Source organism: Schistocerca gregaria, chromosome 3 (assembly GCF_023897955.1).
Source record: "Schistocerca gregaria isolate iqSchGreg1 chromosome 3, iqSchGreg1.2, whole genome shotgun sequence".
Lineage (NCBI taxonomy): Eukaryota > Metazoa > Arthropoda > Insecta > Orthoptera > Acrididae > Schistocerca > Schistocerca gregaria.
The window spans coordinates 916220381-916243160 of NC_064922.1; the positions used below are offsets into that span (position 1 = coordinate 916220381).

The window sequence follows — 22780 nt, forward strand, 5'->3', positions numbered from 1 at the left end:
GTCTCCACCTGTAACTAATGGATAATTTGTATATTTATTCCAGTGGTTGAAATGGCTCTAAGCACTACGGGACTTAACATCTAAGTCCATCAGTCCGCTAGACTTAGAACTACTTAAACCTAACGAACCTAAGAACATCACACACATCCATGCCCGAGACAGGATTCGAACCTGCGACCGTAGCAGCCGCTTGATTCCGGACTGAAGCACCCAGAACCACTCGACCACAGCGGCCGGCGCCCTGCCAGCGATTATGAATAGGGTCTCCATTCCTCCCAAGTCTTTCAGGTATCACAGAAGGAACATCCAGCTTCTCGCAGCCCTATTACACGACCTTGTTCAAACCCAGCGATGTGCTGATAATGGCGTCTTTTTCGCTTTAAAGGTATTCTTGACTAACATCAACTCATCACGCCCAGGTTCAGAGGTAACTAACGCTCACGACTGTTACAGCGTGTGTTTAAAGCAAACCTGATTAGTAACCCCATAGTGGCGTTACTAGCACTACACTGGCACGAAATTTAAATAGACATCATCTTCCACATGAAAATTATCAATTTCAAGTTTGTAATCGTAATCTTTTGACATAAGTCTTTGTAGTGATTAGCAAATATCATATGAGTCCAGACAGAGGAAAATTCATAATGAACTACCATTGTACCGATGTGTGTGTGTGTAAACGACCAGTATTCAGCTTCCACTCCGCCGCTCAGGGTAGCCGCGCGGTCTGAGGCGCCTTACACTGTCCGTGTGGCTGCACCCGTCGGAGGTTCGAGTCCTCTCTCGGGCATAGGTGTGTGTGTGTGTGTGTGTGTGTGTGTGTGTGTGTGTGTGTGTGTGTGTTGTCCATAGCGTAAGTTAGTTTAAGTAGTGTATAGGCTTAGCGACCGATACCTTCAGCACCTTGGGCCAATAAGACCTTACCACAAATTTCAAAAAAAAAAAAAAAGAATGGTTGAACATATCTCTTTACATCGTAACAAATACGAAGATGGTGCCCATTGAAATCTACAGGGTTTGCTTAAACGCGAATGGGCTGCTACCAGTGGTACAAACGCCGTACACATAACTGTACTCACGTAAGTGCCACAACATAGCTAATCCGTGTTCAGAAGAAACCATTTATGCTTTCTACCACAAGGGAGTTATCACACCTCGCCAGTAAAACAACGGAGGCTGTGAATTCCTAATCCACTAGCAACCAATTCAACACGCCTCACAAATTACGAGTCGCGACGGAGGGGTAATCGGTGACTGCGACACAACATGTCGGCCGCCTACAGCTCGGCAGTACGCTGCACTTGCGTACCTTCACACTGAAAGAGTAACGCGTCGCACACCGTAACCTTTGTACATCAACTATTCACGTATAAACTGAAACAGTTCACAACCATCAGAACACTACTTCGACACACTATCTTCCTGCCTGCCTGCACACCCTCACTCCTATTGCGTTGTTTGCACCGTCTGTGCTCAAACGAAGCCTAGTTGTGACTTAAAGATGCAGCGACACCAATGCACGTCCATCTTGCTGAACCTGTCGAGCAGTATCTTCTGTAACAATGGCGTGTCTGCCCTCCGCTCACGATTCTCCGTCGCAGTGGCCCAAGTCCCCACTGCTTTACAAATATCTACTCTGCTTGTAATTCTCTAGAGGTCCTCGATTTCCGTATGTGAACATCGCTGTCGATTTGAATGTGGGTCAACAACATCGCAACTCCATAGCTTCATTTAATTCTGGGACTTCACTACTGGGCGCTACCATAAGACGAACTGTGGACTATTTTTCCTTCAGGCTGCGCCTTCTTACTAAGGAGTATCCGTCCACGAGAACAGCATCGTAACCTTTTTGTCGTGTCCCCTCTGTGTATCACTGAGCCTACGTCTACCGTTTCCGGGCCCCGCTGGATCCGTCGTCACACTAACTGGCGGTGTAGGAGGCTGCTGTCTGCACGTGTCCCCGACTGCGCCATTCGGCCTTCAGCACTCCACCTATCTCTTTGTCATTTCCGAGAGGCATGTGTAAGTAAAACTTAAACAGCTCTCCTCTCCGTCCTTCGATCGATAGGTTGCTTTTACCATTTTCTTTTAACCACTTCCTGTGTCAATTAACAGTTTTTCAACTAACAAAATTTGTGTACTATTATTCTTAATTCGATAAATGGTTGATTATTAGTTTGAGTGTGCACAGTGTTACGACAACACAACGTCAGGTCTCACTTCGATCCAACATTCTGAAAATACTACCTCAAACCTGTAGGGTTTTACAGTCTCCCATGTAAAGATATTGTCATAATTTCTCTCAGATGCCAAACGTCATGGGACGAGCACAGGATGAGGTGTTAGTTGTCGGCTTATGAAGCTCACTCGGTGCATTTTACTACGTAAGTACTGGTACAAATGCGATGTTGTTGACCCACATTCAAATCGACAGCGATGTTCAAAAGTGGTTCAAATGGCTCTGAGCACCATGGGAGGTCATCAGTCCCCTAGAACTTAGAACTACTTAAACCTAACTAACCTAAGGACATCACACACATCCATGCCCGAGGTAGGATTCGAACCTGCGACCGTAGCGGTCGCGCGGTTCCAGACTATAGCGCCTAGAACCGTTCGGCCACTTCGGCCGGCGACAGCGATGTGACAGACTGTCGATCACCCCGTATGGCTCTATTCAGACTACCTGACGTCTATTTATAACTCTGCAAATGAAACGTCCCCTTAGAAAAATTAATGAATGACTGTGCCGATAAACCTCTTACATTATTTGCTTTTCAAACAGCTGAGCAAAATTGAACTTACTCAGACATTATTCTCTTTACTTATTCTGATGAAGACTAAACTGACACACAATTTTTAACTTTTTTTTTAGCGCAACGCAATCTGACTTCCAATAATCCCTACAAAAGAATGGCCCTGACTAACAATAACCTCTACCTTTCATGAATCACTTACCTCAAAAAAATCTTCGTTACGTAAACTACTGCAATACAGCGAGCGCCACTACTGCCAGCTAAATAAAAGATTCTAACTACTGAAGGCACTAACTACTGATAGGCATAGTTAGCAAATGAAAGATTTTGATAGAGAAAAAGCAATGTATTTACCTTAATAGTGTTCAACAGTCATAATATATATCAGTTCATGACATCCAGTCTTACAAATTTACTGTCTCTGTCCAGATCATCCGCTCTCAAAACTCCGCCACCTCTCCCCCCACAGCCACCACTGCTGGCGGCTCACCTCCCACTGCCCAACTCTACAATAGCAAACGACAATGCAAACCAGCCACAGACTGCACACAGCACAACCAGTGATTTTCATACAGAGTGCTACGTGGCGTTACCAATATAAAAACCTAAACAGCCTACTTACACAAAGCTTTACGTGTTTGGAGAAGTTATCTCTGTGATGATGAATACCCACAGTTGCTTCTGAAATCATGTCAGATACTTTATGATCAATTTTGCCCATTTTCCCGATATTTAAGGATGTCATGACCCATCCCAATAAGAATAACTCAGAAAGCATTTGGAGGCTGTTGATGGTTCGAAACACGATGCGTATCCGCTTCGTCAATGGGCGTGGACGTGAAGGTCTCCAAATGAGTTTCTGAGCGCGTCGATAGCAGTAATCGAGGCAGCTAGAGCCGAAGGGAGGCTTCGGCGCATGGCCGAACAGTTAGTTTATCCTCGTGGCCGCCAATGCTGAGTAACAACCGCCACACCCTTGCCTGCTGGACGGCGTTGCGACTCCTGCCCTGTCTCGTCCACTGTCTGTCTGCGACTTCTATTACCTCTTCCGCTGCCTGGCGGTGAAGGCTCGTCACGTCCGTCCACGTGTTCGTGTCGTGCTTTCCCTTCTATGGCCTTTAAACAAACGTTGTTGATATTGAGAAATAAAATGGAGAAAGCAGGCGGCTTTTAGGTTTGTGCACAACCCCCGTTTGCGTTCTCAGTTCATCCACTCAGCAGAAACATGCCTGGTAAATAATTTATATTATGGTTACGTACTATCTAGCTACTTGTGGGCACATGGTAATTTCTTACCGAACGTTATATTTTTACGGTGCGTGTGTTCATTCGAAGTGATCGCAAAACGGCTGACGTTGGTCGCCGGGAAAAAACTCCGTATGCACGTAGCCTAGATGCTGAGAATGCATGTTAAAAAGTTTATTCAGTTTCAAATACCTTGTTGATTTATGCAGAGACGTGATGGGAATTTTTTATTACCCACCTAAAATTGGTACTTAAGATGAACAGAACAATATTACTATGATACAAAGACGCTACAATGAACAGAAACAACTGTGAAGTTGATCTCAAGTAGGAAGTTAGTCTCAGTTCCGAGGAACTCCCAGAGGTTCAGTTGGTAATTCGTAATGCCATAATACAGTTAACACAGCAGATCTGACAAATTACAAAGATTATTCAAAACAATTCTTGCAAAATATAATCTGTCTTCCAGATTGATAAAGGACTTAGAACGTCTCGTCAAATGTAACCAAAATTATCTTTGTTGCACAGTGCATGCGTTTACAGTAGGTACACAAAAACTTAGTCGGATTAGCTGTGCCTCGTGGTAAACGTACTCACTCGGTAACATCCCCGCAAATTGCTTGAGCATCAGTGATAAGGCGTACAATCTGAGAAATTCTCTATGAAACAGGCAAAGTAGGTACATCAAAATTAATTATCTTTGGCCGAACAATCAGTGAGTTATTCTTCCATTCAGCACGCTCCACCGAGTGTACCAAGTAAAAATACAAAGTTAACACACATCAAAGAAAGACAAATCCGAAATATTACTGCTAAGGCTTCAAAATAACAAAACATTTAATCAAACGACGCTCAGACATTATCACCTCTAGAACAATTTGGGATCATGTTTACACGTTATTCTGACTCTGCAAGAAAAGAGGCATCAAATATGGCGAACCCTTCAAACTTGTATCTGTAAATAAAATACTCACAACACATATGAATCACTCTGTAAAAAAGAATTTTAAAAAATGAAAAGAATATCAAGACTGTCACATGTGACCAAACCAATAAATTAACACAAAACACTCCTATTATTTTCAAGAAAGCCATAGATTAAGTTAACCAAACAATCTTCTAACTAGTTCTACGTTGCAGAAAGTTTACTTTTCTTTTTTGTTTCTGAACACGGGCAGAGTCATGCCCAACAGTTAGCTCTATTCCAAAAGTTCCAAACAGCATAGAGTTAATGCTACGCCGAATGGCTGTAAGAGGCCAACAAGCAAATAAACAAGTTTACTAGGAATATAACTTAACTAAAGCACACAAGCTAGCGAATAATATTAAAGGAAAGGTAATATACACAGATACCTTGACTATGGTTTAAACACAGTATCAGTGACGTTGGGCGGACAGCATTACACAGGTAATACAATTTTGAACTTCACCACTCTTCACAACAAGTAATGTCTTGATCAAAACATATGCATCATTATACCTATGAAATTAAGTAAGCGTATTTATACCGGATCTTACTTCTCTGGCTGGGATAGTGGGAATTAGTAAACAACAAAAAACAGTAAATAGCAAACGGCCGAATCAGTAGTTTTCCCAGAAAAGTAATTATTCCGGTAAAATGGGCGATCGATTGCTCACATTAAAACAAATCGGCACATCAGAACACAGGTTTCTAACAGAAACGCTGTTTATTATTACAGGTAAACCACAACTGGCCAACTCTGCAGTTTACACAGAACAGCAGTTATTCTAACATTGCAGTCCATAGACTGGCACAGTAGAAATATGTTAATATATCAGAATTTTGGCCACTAACTTAAACACGGTGCATCAATACACACAACACAGCAATTGGCTCAAATCGAAAATTAACACACAAGACAAAATGTCACGGTGCATAGAAGGTCGACACTAAAATGTGTTTGGAGTATCACCATCGCATGCAAGAGGCGACAATGTAGAAGCCAAAACGTCAAGAACAAAACTTTATAGAAGTTCCCAAGCAAAATTTATAGAGAACAGTAAATGAACAAAAACACAGACAGAAACAGAATGAGTTGGCTGACTCCCATGCGAAACCAACATTTTGCTAGACACACCGAATACCACCATTAGAAGAACAGCAATATCGGGCAATCCAAACGATCTTCCTTCCGTCCATGGCTTGATGTACGAGTATTAATAAAAGAGCCCCACCGGACGCCAACCTTCAGAGCATAGTCCCATGTACACAGCAATGGTCGGCTCCATTCAGTCTCGACACATCTCTGGGACTACGGAGCTCTCCTATCTGCCGGCCAGTAAACAACTTCAGTTCAATGTCCTGCGCGTGGCTGTAAATGCACTGCGCTCAGGCACTCGCTGCCCTCTCGCGGGGCTGTAATCGGGACAGCGTAAGAATATCACTCACAGCTCGCAGCGCTGTTTCCATCCTTCAACAGTGAAGAGCTAACGCCTGAATGCGAAAAAAGATGCCGTCTACTGTGACAACACTGAGGCCATATCATGGAGACGTTTACCAAATTGGTCGAGGAAGCCCCTCGAACCTGCCGCACCAAGCTAATTGCAGCTGTCAGGTATTAAATTGTACCCAATAAACTCTTAGGACTACCTCACCGATCGCGGGAACCAAAGAGTGCGAGTGACCTATTGATAGGGATTGTCGCCAAGGAACTAGATCACTCACATGGCACAGACGTTACTCCCCTTTTTTTAGGTCTCGACATTTACGTCCTTCTCACACCACCTTTTTAAACCACCAGTCTTTAAGGCCAGATTTTCTACAAACTGGATCTGGCAATAGCAGCTATAACCCATATGTCTTGCACTGATTATGATCCCACGTTTAAAGACCGTTAACTAGCAACGGGCTGCTTCGTTTACTACACAGCTGCCTGTAACAGACTGCTCAGATATCGTGACTTCATTCACGACACACATCACCACTTTCTGGCGTCAATCCACGCCATATCTCGAAATGGTACAACCAAAAAAATTCAAATGGATCTAAGCACTATGGGACTTAACATCTGAGGTCATCAGTCCCTAAACTTAGAACTGCTTAAACCTGACTAACCTGAGGACATCACACACATCCATGCCCAAGGCAGGATCCGAACCTGCGACAGTAGCAGCAGCGTGGTTCCAGGCTGAAGGTCCTAGAACCACCTGGCCACAGTGGCCCGCAGACAATCCTTCCTTTCGACTTTTAACTACTTTGATAAGATGCCTTTGTGTGTGCATGTATGGAACCCGGACCGAGAGACGACGAAGAAGCTGCCGTAGTCCTCAGTGGTCCTCAACACCCCAACAGGCCACAGCGGTCCACCCACCCCACCGCAGCCCCACACCGAACCCATGGTTATTGTGAGGTTCGGCCCCCAGCGGACCCCCCGGGAACGTCTCATACCAGACGAGTGCAGCCCCAATGTTTGTGTGGTAGAATAATTATGGTATACGCATACGTGGAGACAGTGTTTGCGCAGAATCGCCGACATAGTGTAACTGAGGCGGAATAAGGGGAACCAGCCAGCATTCGCCGAGGCAGATGGAAAACCGCCTTAAAAACCATCCACACGCTGGCCGGCCCAACGGACCTCTACACTAATCCGCCGGGCGGTTTCGTACCGGGGACCGGCGCACCTTCGCGCTCGGGAAGCAGCGCGATAGACCGCGCGGGTAGCCAGGCGGGCTAAGATGCCATTAATTCAGATCTAGTGTATGTCATTAGAGGGCCCTTCAAAAAGAGAGCTGTTTCTGATATATCAAAACACGAACTTTATTTTTTTCTTTGGGTGTAACGTCCTATACATAATGAAACTTGTTTCTTTTTTGATTTACGATAAGATTTGCATACTGCAGGACTTCCGACAGGGACACACATCATTTTGTACAGACCGAAAAACACTGACAAAATACATACGCCACTACTCATTCCCATTCGAGCTATGGACAATTATGTCTAGTGTGTGGGCTCCTCTACTGCACTGGCATGAAAGCACAAAAATGGTTCAAATGGCTCTGAGCACTATGGAACTTAACTTCTGAGGTCATCAGTCCCCTAGAACTTAGAACTACTTAAACCTAACTAACCTAAGGACGTCACACGCATTCATGCCCGCGGCAGAATTCGAACCTACGACCGCAGCAGTCACGCGGTTCATAAAATGTCACATTGTTCATAAAATGTACTATGGATTGCCTGAAAAGGCACGACTTGCAAGTCGCCAACACGTCAGTTTTCCTCTTTTAATTCCCGTAAGGGGTTTCTTGAAATACACCAATAATGATGAAGATGATTGTATGGCAATGTTGGCCGGGAGGCCCCATTAGGGGAATTTCGGCCGCCGAGTGCAAGTCTTATTTCTACCGGTACCACATTGGGCGAATTGCGTGCCGTTGAGCATTCTCCAATGATATAACAGGATCCAAAAACAGTGTAAGGGTTCACATGACTCTGGTGCTCGTTGACAGTCAGCAGTACGCCACACGAGCTCATAGAGCTACTCAATTGTTTTGTAGAAAATGTGACAGGTGGCACAATAACGCTCAAGGCATAATCCGTTGGATTGAAGCACAAACGAATCCATTGTCATCGCGCAGTATCAGTTTACATTAACCGTCATAGCTTCAGAAGGCATGAGGATAGATGACGCTGTCCACCCAAAAACCATGCCGCACCATCACTCGTTGGAAATGCATTTCCCTCTTTTCAAGCAAGCAAGATTTTCCTGACTCCCAGGCACTGCGTTTCTGTTTATTCGCAGACTCGTTTAAGCGTCCATTCTCTTCAGCCATGCGAATTCATTGTTGGAAAAACTAATGAAGGAAGGGTGCCTCACGAAAGACGCCCGGCTCTCGAACCTGCTGGTAGTCAGCTGAGTTCGCGCTTCCCCTGAGTTACTGAGTTAAGCACAAACAACGTTACCTTTATTTACAGTAGGTGCTCAAAATGATGTCGCTCTGTGGCAAGAGCAGCCTGATATTTCCTGAACACAGTGGCAAACACTCGACCAACGTCGGCTGCCGAAATCTGGGAAATGACTAATTTTAGCTTGTCTTCCAGCTCTTCGAATAGGGGGGGGATGGAAGTGGTTCCTTACACCTTGTCTTAACATTCACCTAATACAAAAGTCACAGGGATTTAGATCTGGAAAACTGGGCGAGCAGCCATCTATCCAATCATCAAAAACACTTCCTATTGCTATTGTTGATGTGTAGTCTTGCACTGCCTAACTTGAAATAACCGTACATCCTTTCTTCAGGTGTTAGTTCTGAAAAAAGGATATTGGTCACATATCTGCCAGATCGTATTGCTTCGTGGTAAAAGATTGGTTCAATAATTCGTCTAGCGCTAGTGCAGACCACATACTTCTTTTCACTTTATGCAAAGGTTGTTGAAGTAATTCATGAGGAGTTTGGTGGCTTCGTTGTCCATTGTTCCGAGAATTTATGTACCATGACAAATACAGCCATGCTTCATCAGAAAATCACCTCAGGATCAATTTATTCATCGTGCACAGAATGTTAACAGCCAGTAACAATAATGACCTAGAGCAAGAGTATCTGAGTTCCTCAACTGATGTACTGTAAGACGTGTATATTTCTATTGTCTATTGTCAAATCACAATTTATGAAAGATGTTTATATTTTATTAATAGGATTAAGTAGGAATAATTAATATTTTTCATATTGTAAATAATTTGGGTAGCAGGGAATATCTGCACCAATGTATTGTTGACAACAGAGAGGCAAATTGATATAATTTTAAAAAGGACGGGAGAGACCGCGTATGGATACATTTTAAGAAAAGGTACCAGCGATTGTCTGCACCAGAAAGCATTGTTGGCAGGAGAGTCCGCACTTTAGCGTTCGTAGGAAGTCAGTAGTAACGAGAAGTGAAGCGAGTCGGTAGGAGGTGTGAAGCGAGAGGTTGAGAGGAGCAGTGTGCCTGCCAGCCAATAGCTATGACTTACAAGAGATTATAAACGGGTGTACATAGACATCAGCTAACTATTATAATAAGAGGAACTGATATTATTGAATTAATTTTTTGAGAAACTCAAGACTAGTGAAGGTATGTTTGCGCAATGCTAGTCGTAAGATTATTGTAAAAAGTAAGTCCCATTTGAACATTTGTAAAATAATTTCATTACCAACTGTAAATATTTGAAGCGTTTTCAGAATATAATAAATTTTTGCCAGCAATGTTCATTACTGATTATAATCCATCCCAAAAACCATTAACGCAAAAATTTTATTGTTGTCAAGAAAAAGTGTAACTATGAATTACGCAACTTCAATCAAATTAATGAAAGAATAACGTCATCTTTGCTATTAAAGAATAACGTCAGCGTTGGTAATAACTACAGCCACTTATTATGACAGCCGACCAGCAGTTAATAGAGTGTGGTAAACCAGAGTAAGTATACTCATGTCGCAGTTCGATGGAGCAGTCAGATGGCGATCCAGTTACAGAAAAAAAGGTAAGGGACAGTTTTGGGTTATTGCAGATAACGACTGAGGGCCACGACGACGACACATTCTACACTCCTGGAAATGGAAAAAAGAACACATTGACACCGGTGTGTCAGACCCACCATACTTGCTCCGGACACTGCGAGAGGGCTGTACAAGCAATGATCACACGCACGGCACAGCGGACACACCAGGAACCGCGGTGTTGGCCGACGAATGGCGCTAGCTGCGCAGCATTTGTGCACCGCCGCCGTCAGTGTCAGCCAGTTTGCTGTGGCATACGGAGCTCCATCGCAGTCTTTAACACTGGTAGCATGCCGCGACAGCGTGGACGTGAACCGTATGTGCAGTTGACGGACTTTGAGCGAGGGCATATAGTGGGCATGTGGGAGGCCGGGTGGACGTACCGCCGAATTGCTCAACACGTGGGGCGTGAGGTCTCCACAGTACATTGATGTTGTCGCCAGTGGTCGGCGGAAGATGCACGTGCCCGTCGACCTGGGACCGGACCGCAGCGACGCACGGATGCACGCCAAAACCGTAGGATCCTACGCAGTGCCGTAGGGGACCGCACCGACACTTCCCAGCAAATTAGGGACACTGTTGCTCCTGGGGTATCGGCGAGGACCATTCGCAACCGTCTCCATGAAGCTGGGCTACGGTCCGGCACACCGTTAGGCCGTCTTCCGCTCACGCCCCAACATCGTGCAGCCCGCTTCCAGTGGAGTCGCGACAGGCGTGAATGGAGGGACGAATGGAGACGTGTCGTCTTCAGCGATGAGAGTCGCTTCTGCCTTGGTGTCAATGATGGTCGTATGCGTGTTTGGCGCCGTGCAGGTGAGCGCCACAATCAGGACTGCATACGACCGAGGCACACAGGGCCAACACCCGGCATCATGGTGTGGGGAGCGATCTCCTACACTAGCCGTACACCTCTGGTGATCGTGGAGGGGACACTGAATAGTGCACGGTACATGCAAACCGTCATCGAACCCATCGTTCTACCATTCCTAGACCGGCAAGGGAACTTGCTGTTCCAACAGGACAATGCACGTCCGCATGTATTCCGTGCCACCCAACGTGCTCTAGAAGGTGTAAGTCACCTACCCTGGCTAGCAAGATCTCCGGATCTGTCCCCCATTGAGCATGTTTGGGACTGGATGAAGCGTCGTCTCACGCGGTCTGCACGTCCAGCACGAACGCTGGTCGAACTGAGACGCTAGGTGGAAATGGCATGGCAAGCCGTTCCACAGGACTACATCCAGCATCTCTACGATTGTTTCCATGGGAGAATAGCAGCCTGCATTGCTCCGAAAGGTGGATATACACTGTACTAGTGCCGACATTGTGCATGCTCTGTTGCCTGTGTCTATGTGCCTGTGGTTCTGTCAGTGTGTTCATGTGATGTATCTGACCCCAGGAATGTGTCAATAAAGTTTCCCCTTCCTGGGACAATGAATTCACGGTGTTCTTATTTCAATTTCCAGGAGTGTATGTTTCGTCGAAATAATCAGAAAATCACTTTTAATAAGCACCAATTAAATTTGTGTGTCAAGATCGAGAAAGAGAATAAATTTCAAAGGGAAGATTTCATATGTTATTATTAAGCAAGAGGTGGAAATCATAAGGGAAGGTTACAGAGGTTATTGTAAAAGGAAAGGTTATCATTAACAAAAGAGGTATAGAGGATACGGGATGGTTTCAGTTCTAACGTTATTTTGTGTGGTTTTAATTTCAGTGCATTCACATTTCTGTGAGCAGATGTTCTTGACACACCAGTCTGAAGTGCAAAACGGCGCAGAGATTTACTCGGACTTCTTTCCAAGGCCTCCCCTACCTCGTCTAATTTATTTTCAATTAAAACTCGGACTTCTTTCCAAGGCCACCCCCTATCTCGTCTAATTTATTTTCAATTAAAACACAAGGTTCTCCAGGCCTTCATTTGTTTAACACAGATTCAGTCCCCTGAAATTTCTTCATCAATCTGCGTAATGTTCGATCACTGGGAACACGCGCACCGGGAAATTTTCGTATGAATTGAAGCCGACATTCCTCATACGGCTCTGTTTGTGCATAGTTAAACACGAGAAACACTCGTTGATCCCTCGTGTATACCCTACCGAATGGAAAATCGGGTAAAAACTCAAAGAAAACACCAGTACACTCGGTCGCACAGTGTAGGGGACACGTGCGAGGTATTGGTGTCCGAGAACTACGCATAGCAACAACCGGCACACACAGCGGAGGCAGCCGGCAAACTAGCCGCGCGAACGGCGGACTTCTCCCGGACGTCTTACGTCTTTCGTGAGACACCCTGCATTTTTACACATATTTATTGATTCTGGGGCAACATTTTCGGATTCTTTTTAAAGAAATTCAGTCGCCATTAAGCCTCCCCATCCGAGGAGCATTCTGTGCAAAATGAGGTGTGTCCGTGGTGGACGTCCTGCAGATCGCAAATCTTATCTGAAACTGTGGCATCGATAGCTACGATACCACGGCGTAGGTTGGCACTACGACACAGACACCGACGACAGCGCACTCTGGCCGGAGCGGGACAGCTCTACGACCTCCGCTCCAGATTCTCCCCATTTGATCAAGAGCAGACAGCCGGGACACTTCGCGCGTTATTGAGACTATGTACTACTTACGACGGGAATACGGTTTCGCTCCTACGGGCTCTTAGTGTAAAGTTACGTAACTCATTGACTAACAATTAAATGTACTTTCACTTAAAAAGCTGTGCCTAGAATCTTACCTCACCTGCTTCTACTCCATTCCTAAGTTCGGCCTACCCATTCCGTTTACAGGAAGACACCTACGCGCCGCCTGCCAAGCGGGATTAAAAAGAAACCAGAGAAGAAACAATTTTCTTAATCTATACGATACTGCACAGGGAGTAATATCAAAGTTTCTCGAAGCTGGAAAAAATAATAATAAAATGGCGGATGTTTCGGACAAAGACGTAGCTTGTTCGCTTGTTTTCGATCATGTTTTTGCAATAAGTAATGGATAAATTAAAATAGATAATAGCCTATTACTCCTTCCGGTCAGGCCCGAGGAGTAATTCAAACAAATTTCAAAGAGCTATCTTTATTAGCGTGCCCACAGTCCTTTCCGACATCCTGAAATACACTGTATCTTAAGCTGGCTGATAGGACTGCGGCTACAGTAACAAAGATATCTTTCCCAAATGTCACTGAATTACTCCTCGGGCATGTCCGCTAGGAGTAATAGGCTATTTGTTTCATTTTTAATCATTAGGTTAACAAGAAAAGTGACCAGAAACATGACAAAACTAAGTCTTTGTTTGAAACGTCTGCTATTTTATTATTTTTTTCCAGTTTCAAAAAGACTGTGGTATTACTTCGTGCACAATATCCTATATATTAAGAATTTTTTTTAATTTAAAAAAAATGGTTCAAATGGCTTTTGGCGCTATGGGACATAACTTCTGAGGTCAGCAGTCCCCTAGAACTTAGAACTACTTAAACCTGACTAACCTAAGGAAATCACACAGACCCATGTCCGAAGCAGGATTCGAACCTGCGACCGTAGCGGTCGCACGGTTCCAGACTGAAGCGCCTAGAACCGCTCGGCCACCCCGGCTGGCTTAAAATTTCAAATACGATTTGCAGACTGCGGAACTTTCGTCATGGGCGCACCTCATTTTGCACGGAGCCACTTGGTTGGGGGCTTAATGCTGACGGAGTTTCTTTAAAAAGATGGGAAAATGTTGCTCAAGTATCAATAAATAATGTGCATAAACATTTACGATCATTGCTTCATTAGATTTTGAAAGGAATCGTAAAACTCGCTTATTTTACAGACTGACGGAGGAAAATGGACTCGTCACTGTTGAACCTGTTTCGCTGAGCCTGACAACAGGTCTGCGAATTGTTGATTCATTCGGCTCTTCAACGCATCCTAGAATTGCTCGGAGACGTATTATAGTTGCCACGTAACTTTCTTCCTTCTGATAATACAGGGTGTTCCATTGATAGTGACCGGGCGAAATATCCCACGAAATAAGGGTCAGACGAAAAAACTACAAAGAACGAAATTCGTCTAGCTTGATTGGGAAATCAAACGGCGCTATGGTTGGCCCGACAGATGGCACTGCCATGGATCAAACGGATATCAACTGTTTTTTAAAAAATAGGAACCCCCATTTTTCAATACTTACTCGTGTAGTACGTAAAGAAATATCAATGTTTTAGTGGGACCGCTTTTTTCGCTTTGTGATAGATGGCGCTGTAATAGTCACAAACGTATAAGTGCGTGGTATCACGTAACACTCCGCCGGAGCGGACGGTATTTGCTTCGTGATACGTTACCCGTGTTAAAATGGACCGTCTGCTCGGTATCCTGGAAGACATAATCCAAGTGTCCGGACCGTTCGCTGGATGGTTACGTTATTTAAGGAAACAGGAAGTGTTCAGCCACATGTAAAACGTCAACCATGACCTGAAACAAATGATGATGTTCAAGTAGGTGTTTTGGCTACTGTCGCGGCTAATCCGCACATGAGTAGCACACAATTTGCGCGAGAATCGGGAAACTCAAAAACGTCGGTGTTGAGAATGCTACATCAGCATAGATTGCTGCCGTACCATATTTCTATGCACCAGGAATTGCATGGCGACGACTTTGAACGTCGTGTGCAAAAAAATGGTGTCAAATTGCTCTGAGCACTATGGGACTTAACATCTGTGGTCATCAGTCCCCTAGAACCCAGAACTACTTAAGCCTAACTAACCTAAGGACGTCACACAAATTCATGCCCGAGGCACGATTCGAACCTGCGACCGTAGCAGTCACGCTGTTCCGGACTGAGCGCCTAGAAGCGCTAGACCACCGCGGCCGGCCGTCGTGTACAGTTCTGCCACTGGGCACAAGAGAAACTCCGGGACGATGACATATTTTTTGCATGCGTTCTATTTAGTGGCGAAGCGTCATTCACCAACAGCGGTAAGGTAAGCCGGCATCATATGCACTATTGGGCAACGGAAAATCAACGATGAATGCGACAAGTGGAGCATCAGCGACCTTGGCGGGTAAATGTATGGTGCGGCATTATGGCAGGGAGGATAATTGGCCCCCATTTAATCGACGGAAATCTAAATGGTGCAATTCATGCTGATTTCCTACGTAATGTTCTACCGATGTTACTACAAGATGTTTCACTGCATGACACAATGGCGATTTACTTCCAACATGGATGGATGTGCGGCACATAGCTCGCGTGCGGTTGAAGCGGTATTGAACAGCATATTTCATGTCAAATGGATTGGTCGTCGAAGCACCATACCATGCCCCGCACGTTCACCGCATCTGACGTCCCCGGATTTCTTTCTGTGGGAAAAGTTGCAGGATATTTGCTAACGTGATCCTCCGACAATGGCTGACAACTTGCGTCAGCGCATTGTCAATGCATTTGCGAACGTTACGGAAGGCGTACTACTCGCTGTTGAGAGGAATGTCGTTACACGTATTTCCAAATGCACTGAGGTTGACGGACATCATTTCGAGCGTTTATTGCATTAATGTGGTATTTACAGATAATCACACTGTAACAGCATGCGTTCTCAGAAATGGTAAGTTCACAAAGGTACATGTATCACATTGCAACAACCGAAATAAAATGTTCTAACGTACCCACGTTCTGTGTTTTAATTTTAAAAACCTATCTGTTACCAAGTGTTCGTCTAAATGTGTGAACCATATGTTTGTGACTGTTACAGCGCCATCTATCAAAAAAGCGAAAAAAGTGGTCCAACTAATTCATATTTCTTTAAGTACTATACGAATATGTAATAAAAATGGAGGTTCCTATTTTTAAAAAAGGAGTTGATATCCGTTTGAACTGTGGCAACGCCATCTGGTGTCCCCCTTCAAGCTAGACAAGTTTCGTTGTTCGTAGTTTTTTTTGTTTGACGCTTATTTCGTGAGATGTTTGGCCCGGTCACGATCAATGGACCACCCTGTATATTTTCACTGTTAACACAAGCTGCGCAATAGCAAACTACTCCGCGGTTAGACTCACAATGAAGAAATGCGAGAAATACAGAATGATGCAACCCTCGGAATGCTTACGGAAGCCGAAATGATCGGTAACAATGTAGTCGAAATATACTACGCGATGCAAAATCGGCGCGCTTAAGGGACAGTTTTTGTCGCAGAAGAAAATCTGGATACGCACCGACGCCTCCTTGACTGTGTTCCACTGATGGTATCAGCAATGTTACGACACACACACAATGCGACCCGGGCGGCACTCCAAGGAGGCGGCGCGGCGGTCGTGCTGTTGCCGTTACGGCGGCGCGCATGTCGGCCAGCGGCAGGTGGGCGTGGCCTCGGCCACGCGTGCGCTCTGCGGCTCGAGCACAGGCCGCCGGGAACTCACCTCTCTGCGCCCGCGGTCGCCACCGGAAGGGAACCCCGGGCCCTTTCACGTCCGCGAGCGACTATAAAAGGCGGCGCTTGCTCACTGCGAGCACAGTTCATAGCGGGAAACACCGTCTAGACACCACCACAAGCTCCGCCATGAAGGTCTTCGTAAGTAGACCACATTCTCCGAACTACTCGAATATACAGGGCCATCTAAAACTCCCCCTTGCAAACTTCTAGGACTTGTAAAGGAGCCCGAGAGGTAACATTTTGAATTGGAACCCATGTCCGGAAAGGCACCTTTTCCGTCCTACAACCATTTGAAAACATTATTGGTTAAAAACAGTCTTGCTTGCAATTTTAGTTTTTAATTTTTTAACGACGCGTTTCGCCTTATTTGGGCATCTTCAGGTTATCTTTTATAGATGGACGGGAGAGACACCCAGATCTGCATAACGCGTTTCCGTTCACAGGAGCTCGCGTCCATCTAGAAATGATAACCTGAGGATGCCTAAATAAGACGAAACGCCTTGCAGCCAAGACTGTTTTTAACCAATAATGTTAAGCACTGGTTTGCTGTATGTCACATATGGATTGGAAGAAAGATTTGAAAACATGTTAGTAATGCTACCAATTTTATAAGAAATCTATTTTGTGTAACCCAGCACGTCACTTGTTTCACAATTCCACCCATTATTAACTAAAGGAAAAAATGTAACTAGCCTTCACGATCACTGTTGTTGACAGTTTTTGTCCATTTAAAAGCAGTGTTACCATTCTGATCCACGGCAAGTAATGTTCGATGTGGCGACCATCAAGTTCGGTGCACACATTGTACCAACGATTGATGTGGGCAGGCCTGGGTGGCCGTGCGGTTCTAGGCGCTATAGTCTGTCTCGGGCATGGATGTGTGTGATCTCCTTAGGTTGGTTAGGTTTAATTAGTTCTAAGTTCTAGGCGACTGATAACCTCAGAAGTCGCGTAGTGCTCACAGCCATTTGATTGATGTGATACACAACCTCCATTACGTCTAGTGTTCCTGAAATCTGTCATGCAGCAACCACCACTCGTGCCACTAGATCCTCTTCTGTCTCTACAGGGGTCTTATAAACAAAACTGTTCGTTCGACCCCAGAGGTCCAATGGAGTGAAATCCAGCGATCGTGCAGGGAAAGATTGGACCGTCTCAGCCTATCCATCGATATGCGAAACGTTGCACAGAACATGACGCAAAACGTGAACGCGTGCACCATAGTACTGGAACCACATGTCTTGACGGTCTTTCAGTGGCAAAGCATCCAACAATGTGCCCAGTACTTACTGTAGCAAGGTCAGGTCCAGAACAGCCTCCCACACATCTGTTTTGGAATTCCTGGACAAGCGTGGCAAGTAGGTTTTCGTCTCCGAAGCCATGGCTGTTTCGACAACTGAACACAATCCCTAGAAAATTTATATTCATATCTGAAGAGAATGCATCGTGGAAATACTAGAGGCTCGATGAGGCAGCGCGGCAAACTGAAGTCATTTGGCATTAGTGACTGTATCCTTTGGAGGCGGTATGGATGTAGATGTCGGTCATACAGAAGACGGCATACGGTGCTGGGAGCAACATCCATTGCACGCCCTTTTGTTCGTGTACTCGCTGACGGACTCTCTTCAGCGTGATGAAGTAGGGCCTCTTTTAGTTCGGACGTGCTCCGTCTCCTTGGAGCGCCACAGTCGCGACGGCTGACGGTGAAGCCTTTCTCGAAGCCGTTGCGTAACTCTGACGAAAAGGGTATGCGATGGAGTCGGACGTTGTTGATAACGATATCGATAAAGGCCCTGAGCGGCTCTTACATTGCCGTGAGCTTCGCCATACGGAAGGATCATGTCGGTGTATTGTGCAAACATGTACCCAACTATATTGCTCTAACTTTCACATACACGAGAAGGAGGCTCGAACCAGATCAGAGAGGTAGGAAAGACGACAAATGACGTCCGCCGATCAGACGTAACAACCCTCCGCCATGACTATCCTGTTTGCACACATATCTAGCAAATACGTTTTTAAACTGCTGAAGTACGGAAACGGTACGTTTCCGGATATGGGTTCCAGTCCAAAGCATTGTCTACCCAGTCCCTTCTATAACACCTAGAAGTTTCTAAGAGAAATTTTAGGCCACTGTGTAGAAGTAAGAAAGGAAAATTAGAGCTAACGTCCTATTCACTACGAGGTCATTGGAGACCGCGCACAAACTCAGATTAGAGAATGGCGAGGAATGGAGTGGGCCGCGTCCTTTGCAAAGTGACTATAGCGCCATTTGCTTAAAAAATGATTAAGGGAACCACGGAAAATTTACATCTGATTACCCAGGCAGGGATTTAAACCATCGCGCTCCATTAGGAGAATCCAGTACCTTGCCACCATGATTCGATTGGCATTCATAGTTTGTTCTCATCCGATACGGGTCTGCAACTTCGGGCTGCCAACAATGGCGATCTAAAAGAGCAGTACTTACTAGTGTCACTACCATTACGAACTGATAAGAGCCTTGCCGATCCAGTAAGCACAGAGGCAGTTCTAGCTCAGCGTAAGGGAAGCACAGCTTTATCCTCCCACGTTGCCACTCCACTCGTGGTCGTCTTGTCTTGGGGTTCCGTAGGCGTAGCTAACTTCCTTCACATCCGCACCGCTCTTAAAATCCGGTCAGCACGTTGTGAATTACAAATCAAATGTCAGCGCAGTAGACGAGCAGGTACAAAGCTCCCTTCAGTCTTTCTTACCCCACCCACCCGGGTAACTGTGCGAGTTCAACCGTCTCATCTGTGACTGGCAGGTGTGCCGGGCCCATATTGAATCAAATGGTTCAAACGGCTCTGAGCACTATGGGACTTAACTTCTTAGGTCATCAGTCCCCTTGAACTTAGAACTACTTAAACCTTACTAACCTAAGGACATCACATACACCTATGACCAAGGCAGGATTCGAACCTGTGACCGTAGCGGTCACGCGGTTCCAGACTGCAGCGCCTAGAACCGCTCGGCCACCACGGCCGGCATATTGAATCGGGCCTGCGGATTAGCTCTGAGTGTCGGTGTGCTGACCAGCCTGGATGTGGTTTTTAGGCGGTTTCTCCCATCTGATCAGGTGAATATCGGGCTGACACCCAATCCTCGTCACACACGATTCGCAAACATTTCCAAAGCTTTCGCCCACTTCGGCGTGAATAAACTACAGACAGAGAGCTGGGGTGCTCACATACCGTCCTGAGGTGGCAACAGGGAGGCTTTTCCGGCCACCCCCTAACTTATCAATGCCAAATCAGTTCATAACCACACCGATTCTGCGGCGATGCAGGACAAAGGCACTAACAGAAGTAGCACAAGAGTCATCTTCAACCTCTGAACGTAGAAGATTTCAGGTAGAGATTAAACGCAGAAATCACAAACTCTAAAGCGTTAGTACTGCTGTCTGTTTTGGTATCTCTTGTTCATCCCTTTAATTTTAATGTAATACATGTGTACTGAATGATTAGTTTGCTGAAGTTCATGCTACCTCATACTGGAAAGTTTGTTGTAAAATTATGAAATTATTGTCAGGTTTCCAGTCGGATCAAACTGTCATCTGAGCATAACATTTCAGCGGTCCACCTGGCCGCCATCATCACTTGAGGAAAGCTACGATGCTCTCGCCCATAACCGATTCCACTCGCAAATGACTGCACGTTAATATGCATCGGAAGTACAATAGCGCATGCGCTAGATACAGTGCGCATGGGATCAATCATTCCTTCTGCCCCCTGGCGTAGAAAGTGTTGTAGCGCCTCCGGTGGTGAATACTGTTGAAAACGATACATCGTTACAAATGATTATTCATAGCCAGCCGATTCAGATTGTTGTAATATTCGTAGTTACTTGCTGATTTGCTGCTGTTCCATTCTTATAAGTCCTTGAACAAAAGTTTCTGGCACTATCAAAAATGATTTCTAAATTCTGCTACTAGAACTTGAAGGTGCAAAATGTCAGAAACTCGGAAAAAAGCAAGGACTACTCGGCCGAAGCTCTGGAGAAGGTACACCGTTTGAAGAAAACCGTTCACGTCGTGGCGTGGCGTTTTGTTATTGGTATGTGTTGTTGTTTATCCTATTGTTGGTTGGATGCCATATCGTTGTTTTAGTAATAGGGTAGCTGGTGAGTGATACTGGGAAAGTATGAGGGTATGGTGGTGTAGATTCATGGTATGTCAATCATGACTTGCCATAAAGGCATGGCTACAAGGCAAAATGAAAGTGAGACCTTGTTCTTGGAGTACATGGAAGAACGAATTTCAGTATCTGATTGGGGAAACGATTTAGTTCATTTTTTCCTTGACATAATTTGTATTCCTCTATCGAATAAGATTTTCGTACTTCGCCATAAGGGATGATTTTCTTTAGATGTTACATAAAGACGATAGGTATTTTCACACAAAATACTCCTTCGAAGTTTGTTCAAACCAGTGATCTCTATACAACCTGGATGTAGAAGTCTGGTCTCTGAGTGTAGAACTGCAGGGTGTCTGCAAATAAACGTGCTTTGCATCGTCCACCATATTGTAGTTTGGCAAACAAATGTCCATATTTCTGCATGTGACAAAGAATGGCAAACTGATTTCTTGTTCGGAACTTTATGTCAACATATGATGTAATAGGTTGATGAGGGAGCGGAATTGAAAAGTATTTTCTTTTCGTGTTCTCTAGACACTTCCTAGCAGCCATGTTTTAGTTTGGCAAGAAACAAAATATGAGCATCTATGGCTGGCACGATCAGATACCTGAAGTTCAACATCCAGGTAGTATAGAGATTACTGGTTCAAACGCCCTCTGGAAATCTGAGGTCCTCGTTCCCTTGTGCTTTACATGTGTTGCCAATAATATGACGCTTACAGTCCAGTGTGGCTTTAAACATTTCCGTACGGCGCAGATTATGCCATAAGATAAAAAAAAAACCTATGTGTGTTGTCTGTGACAACCTACACAGTACAGGAACAAGAAATCATTTGTAAGATTCTCAGAACACTTGAGAGGAAATAAGGAAACCTTTGAAAAGAAAGTGTAGCGTTATTAAGGGAGCATTAGTAGACAGGTGCTGCACTTGTTCGCAGGTTGCCCTGTCCGCCCTGCTGGCCGCCGCCGTCGCCGCCCCCGCCCCCGGGTACGTGGGGGCCGCGCACGGCGTCCTGGCCGCCGCCCCCGCGCTGGTCGCCGGCCACGGGGTGCACCCCGGCTACGCCGCCTACGGCCCGGCGCACATCGCCGTCGGACCCGGCGGCTACGTCGTGGACACCCCTGAGGTGGCCGCCACCAGAGCCGCCCACCTGACCGCCGTCGCCCAGACGCAGGCCCGCGACGCCCACATCAACGGCGCCTACGCGCACGCGGCCCTCGCCGCCCCCGCCTCCGTCGTCGCCGCCCCACACGCCCTCGGTCTGCTCGGAGCGCATGGCCTCGGCTACGCCCACGGACACCTGCCCATCCACGGCTGAAGCCTGCTGTCGCGCCGAACGCCCCACCGCCGTCACCCCAAATTGTGTACAAACTAACTTATAAGTAAATAAACATCGGCACATGGAAATGAATCTGTCATTCGTTTCTTTGATTTCAGTTCCCTTCCTACATAAAAAAAAAGAGGAAAGCTAAAGAAAGCAAAATAATTACACGAAACTGAGTGTGAGTCAAATGAAAACGTTAAATATTTTTTTAAATATTATTTGTTGTGTAGAACTGGTACAAAGCTCTATTACTTTTCAACATAATCTCTCCCACGCTCAATGGAAGTCCTCCAAAGTGCATAAATTCCTTTAGAAAAAAATTATTTTGGTAGCCCTCTTCGTCAGAACGGAATTTCATTCCTCCCAACGCGTCTTTGAGTGGTCCAAACTTATGGGAATCACT

The 22780-nt window shown here is 45.5% G+C and overlaps 1 protein-coding gene across 2 annotated transcripts in view; it reads left to right on the plus strand.

Moving 5' to 3' along the window:
• Window positions 1-22464, plus strand: part of LOC126355498 (cuticle protein 65-like) — a 336678-nt gene extending 314214 nt beyond the window's left edge. Inside the window, exons 1-2 of one of the 2 annotated variants that reach the window (XM_050005827.1) lie at window positions 16980-17033; window positions 21991-22464. In XM_050005827.1, coding sequence (XP_049861784.1) covers window positions 17022-17033; window positions 21991-22371 — 393 coding nt within the window. In that variant the 5' untranslated portion in view covers window positions 16980-17021 and the 3' untranslated portion in view covers window positions 22372-22464. Of the gene's footprint in view, window positions 1-16979; window positions 17034-21990 lie in introns of those variants that run through there. The other variant, XM_050005825.1, reaches the window with a different exon arrangement.
• Window positions 22465-22780: the final 316 nt, after the last annotated feature.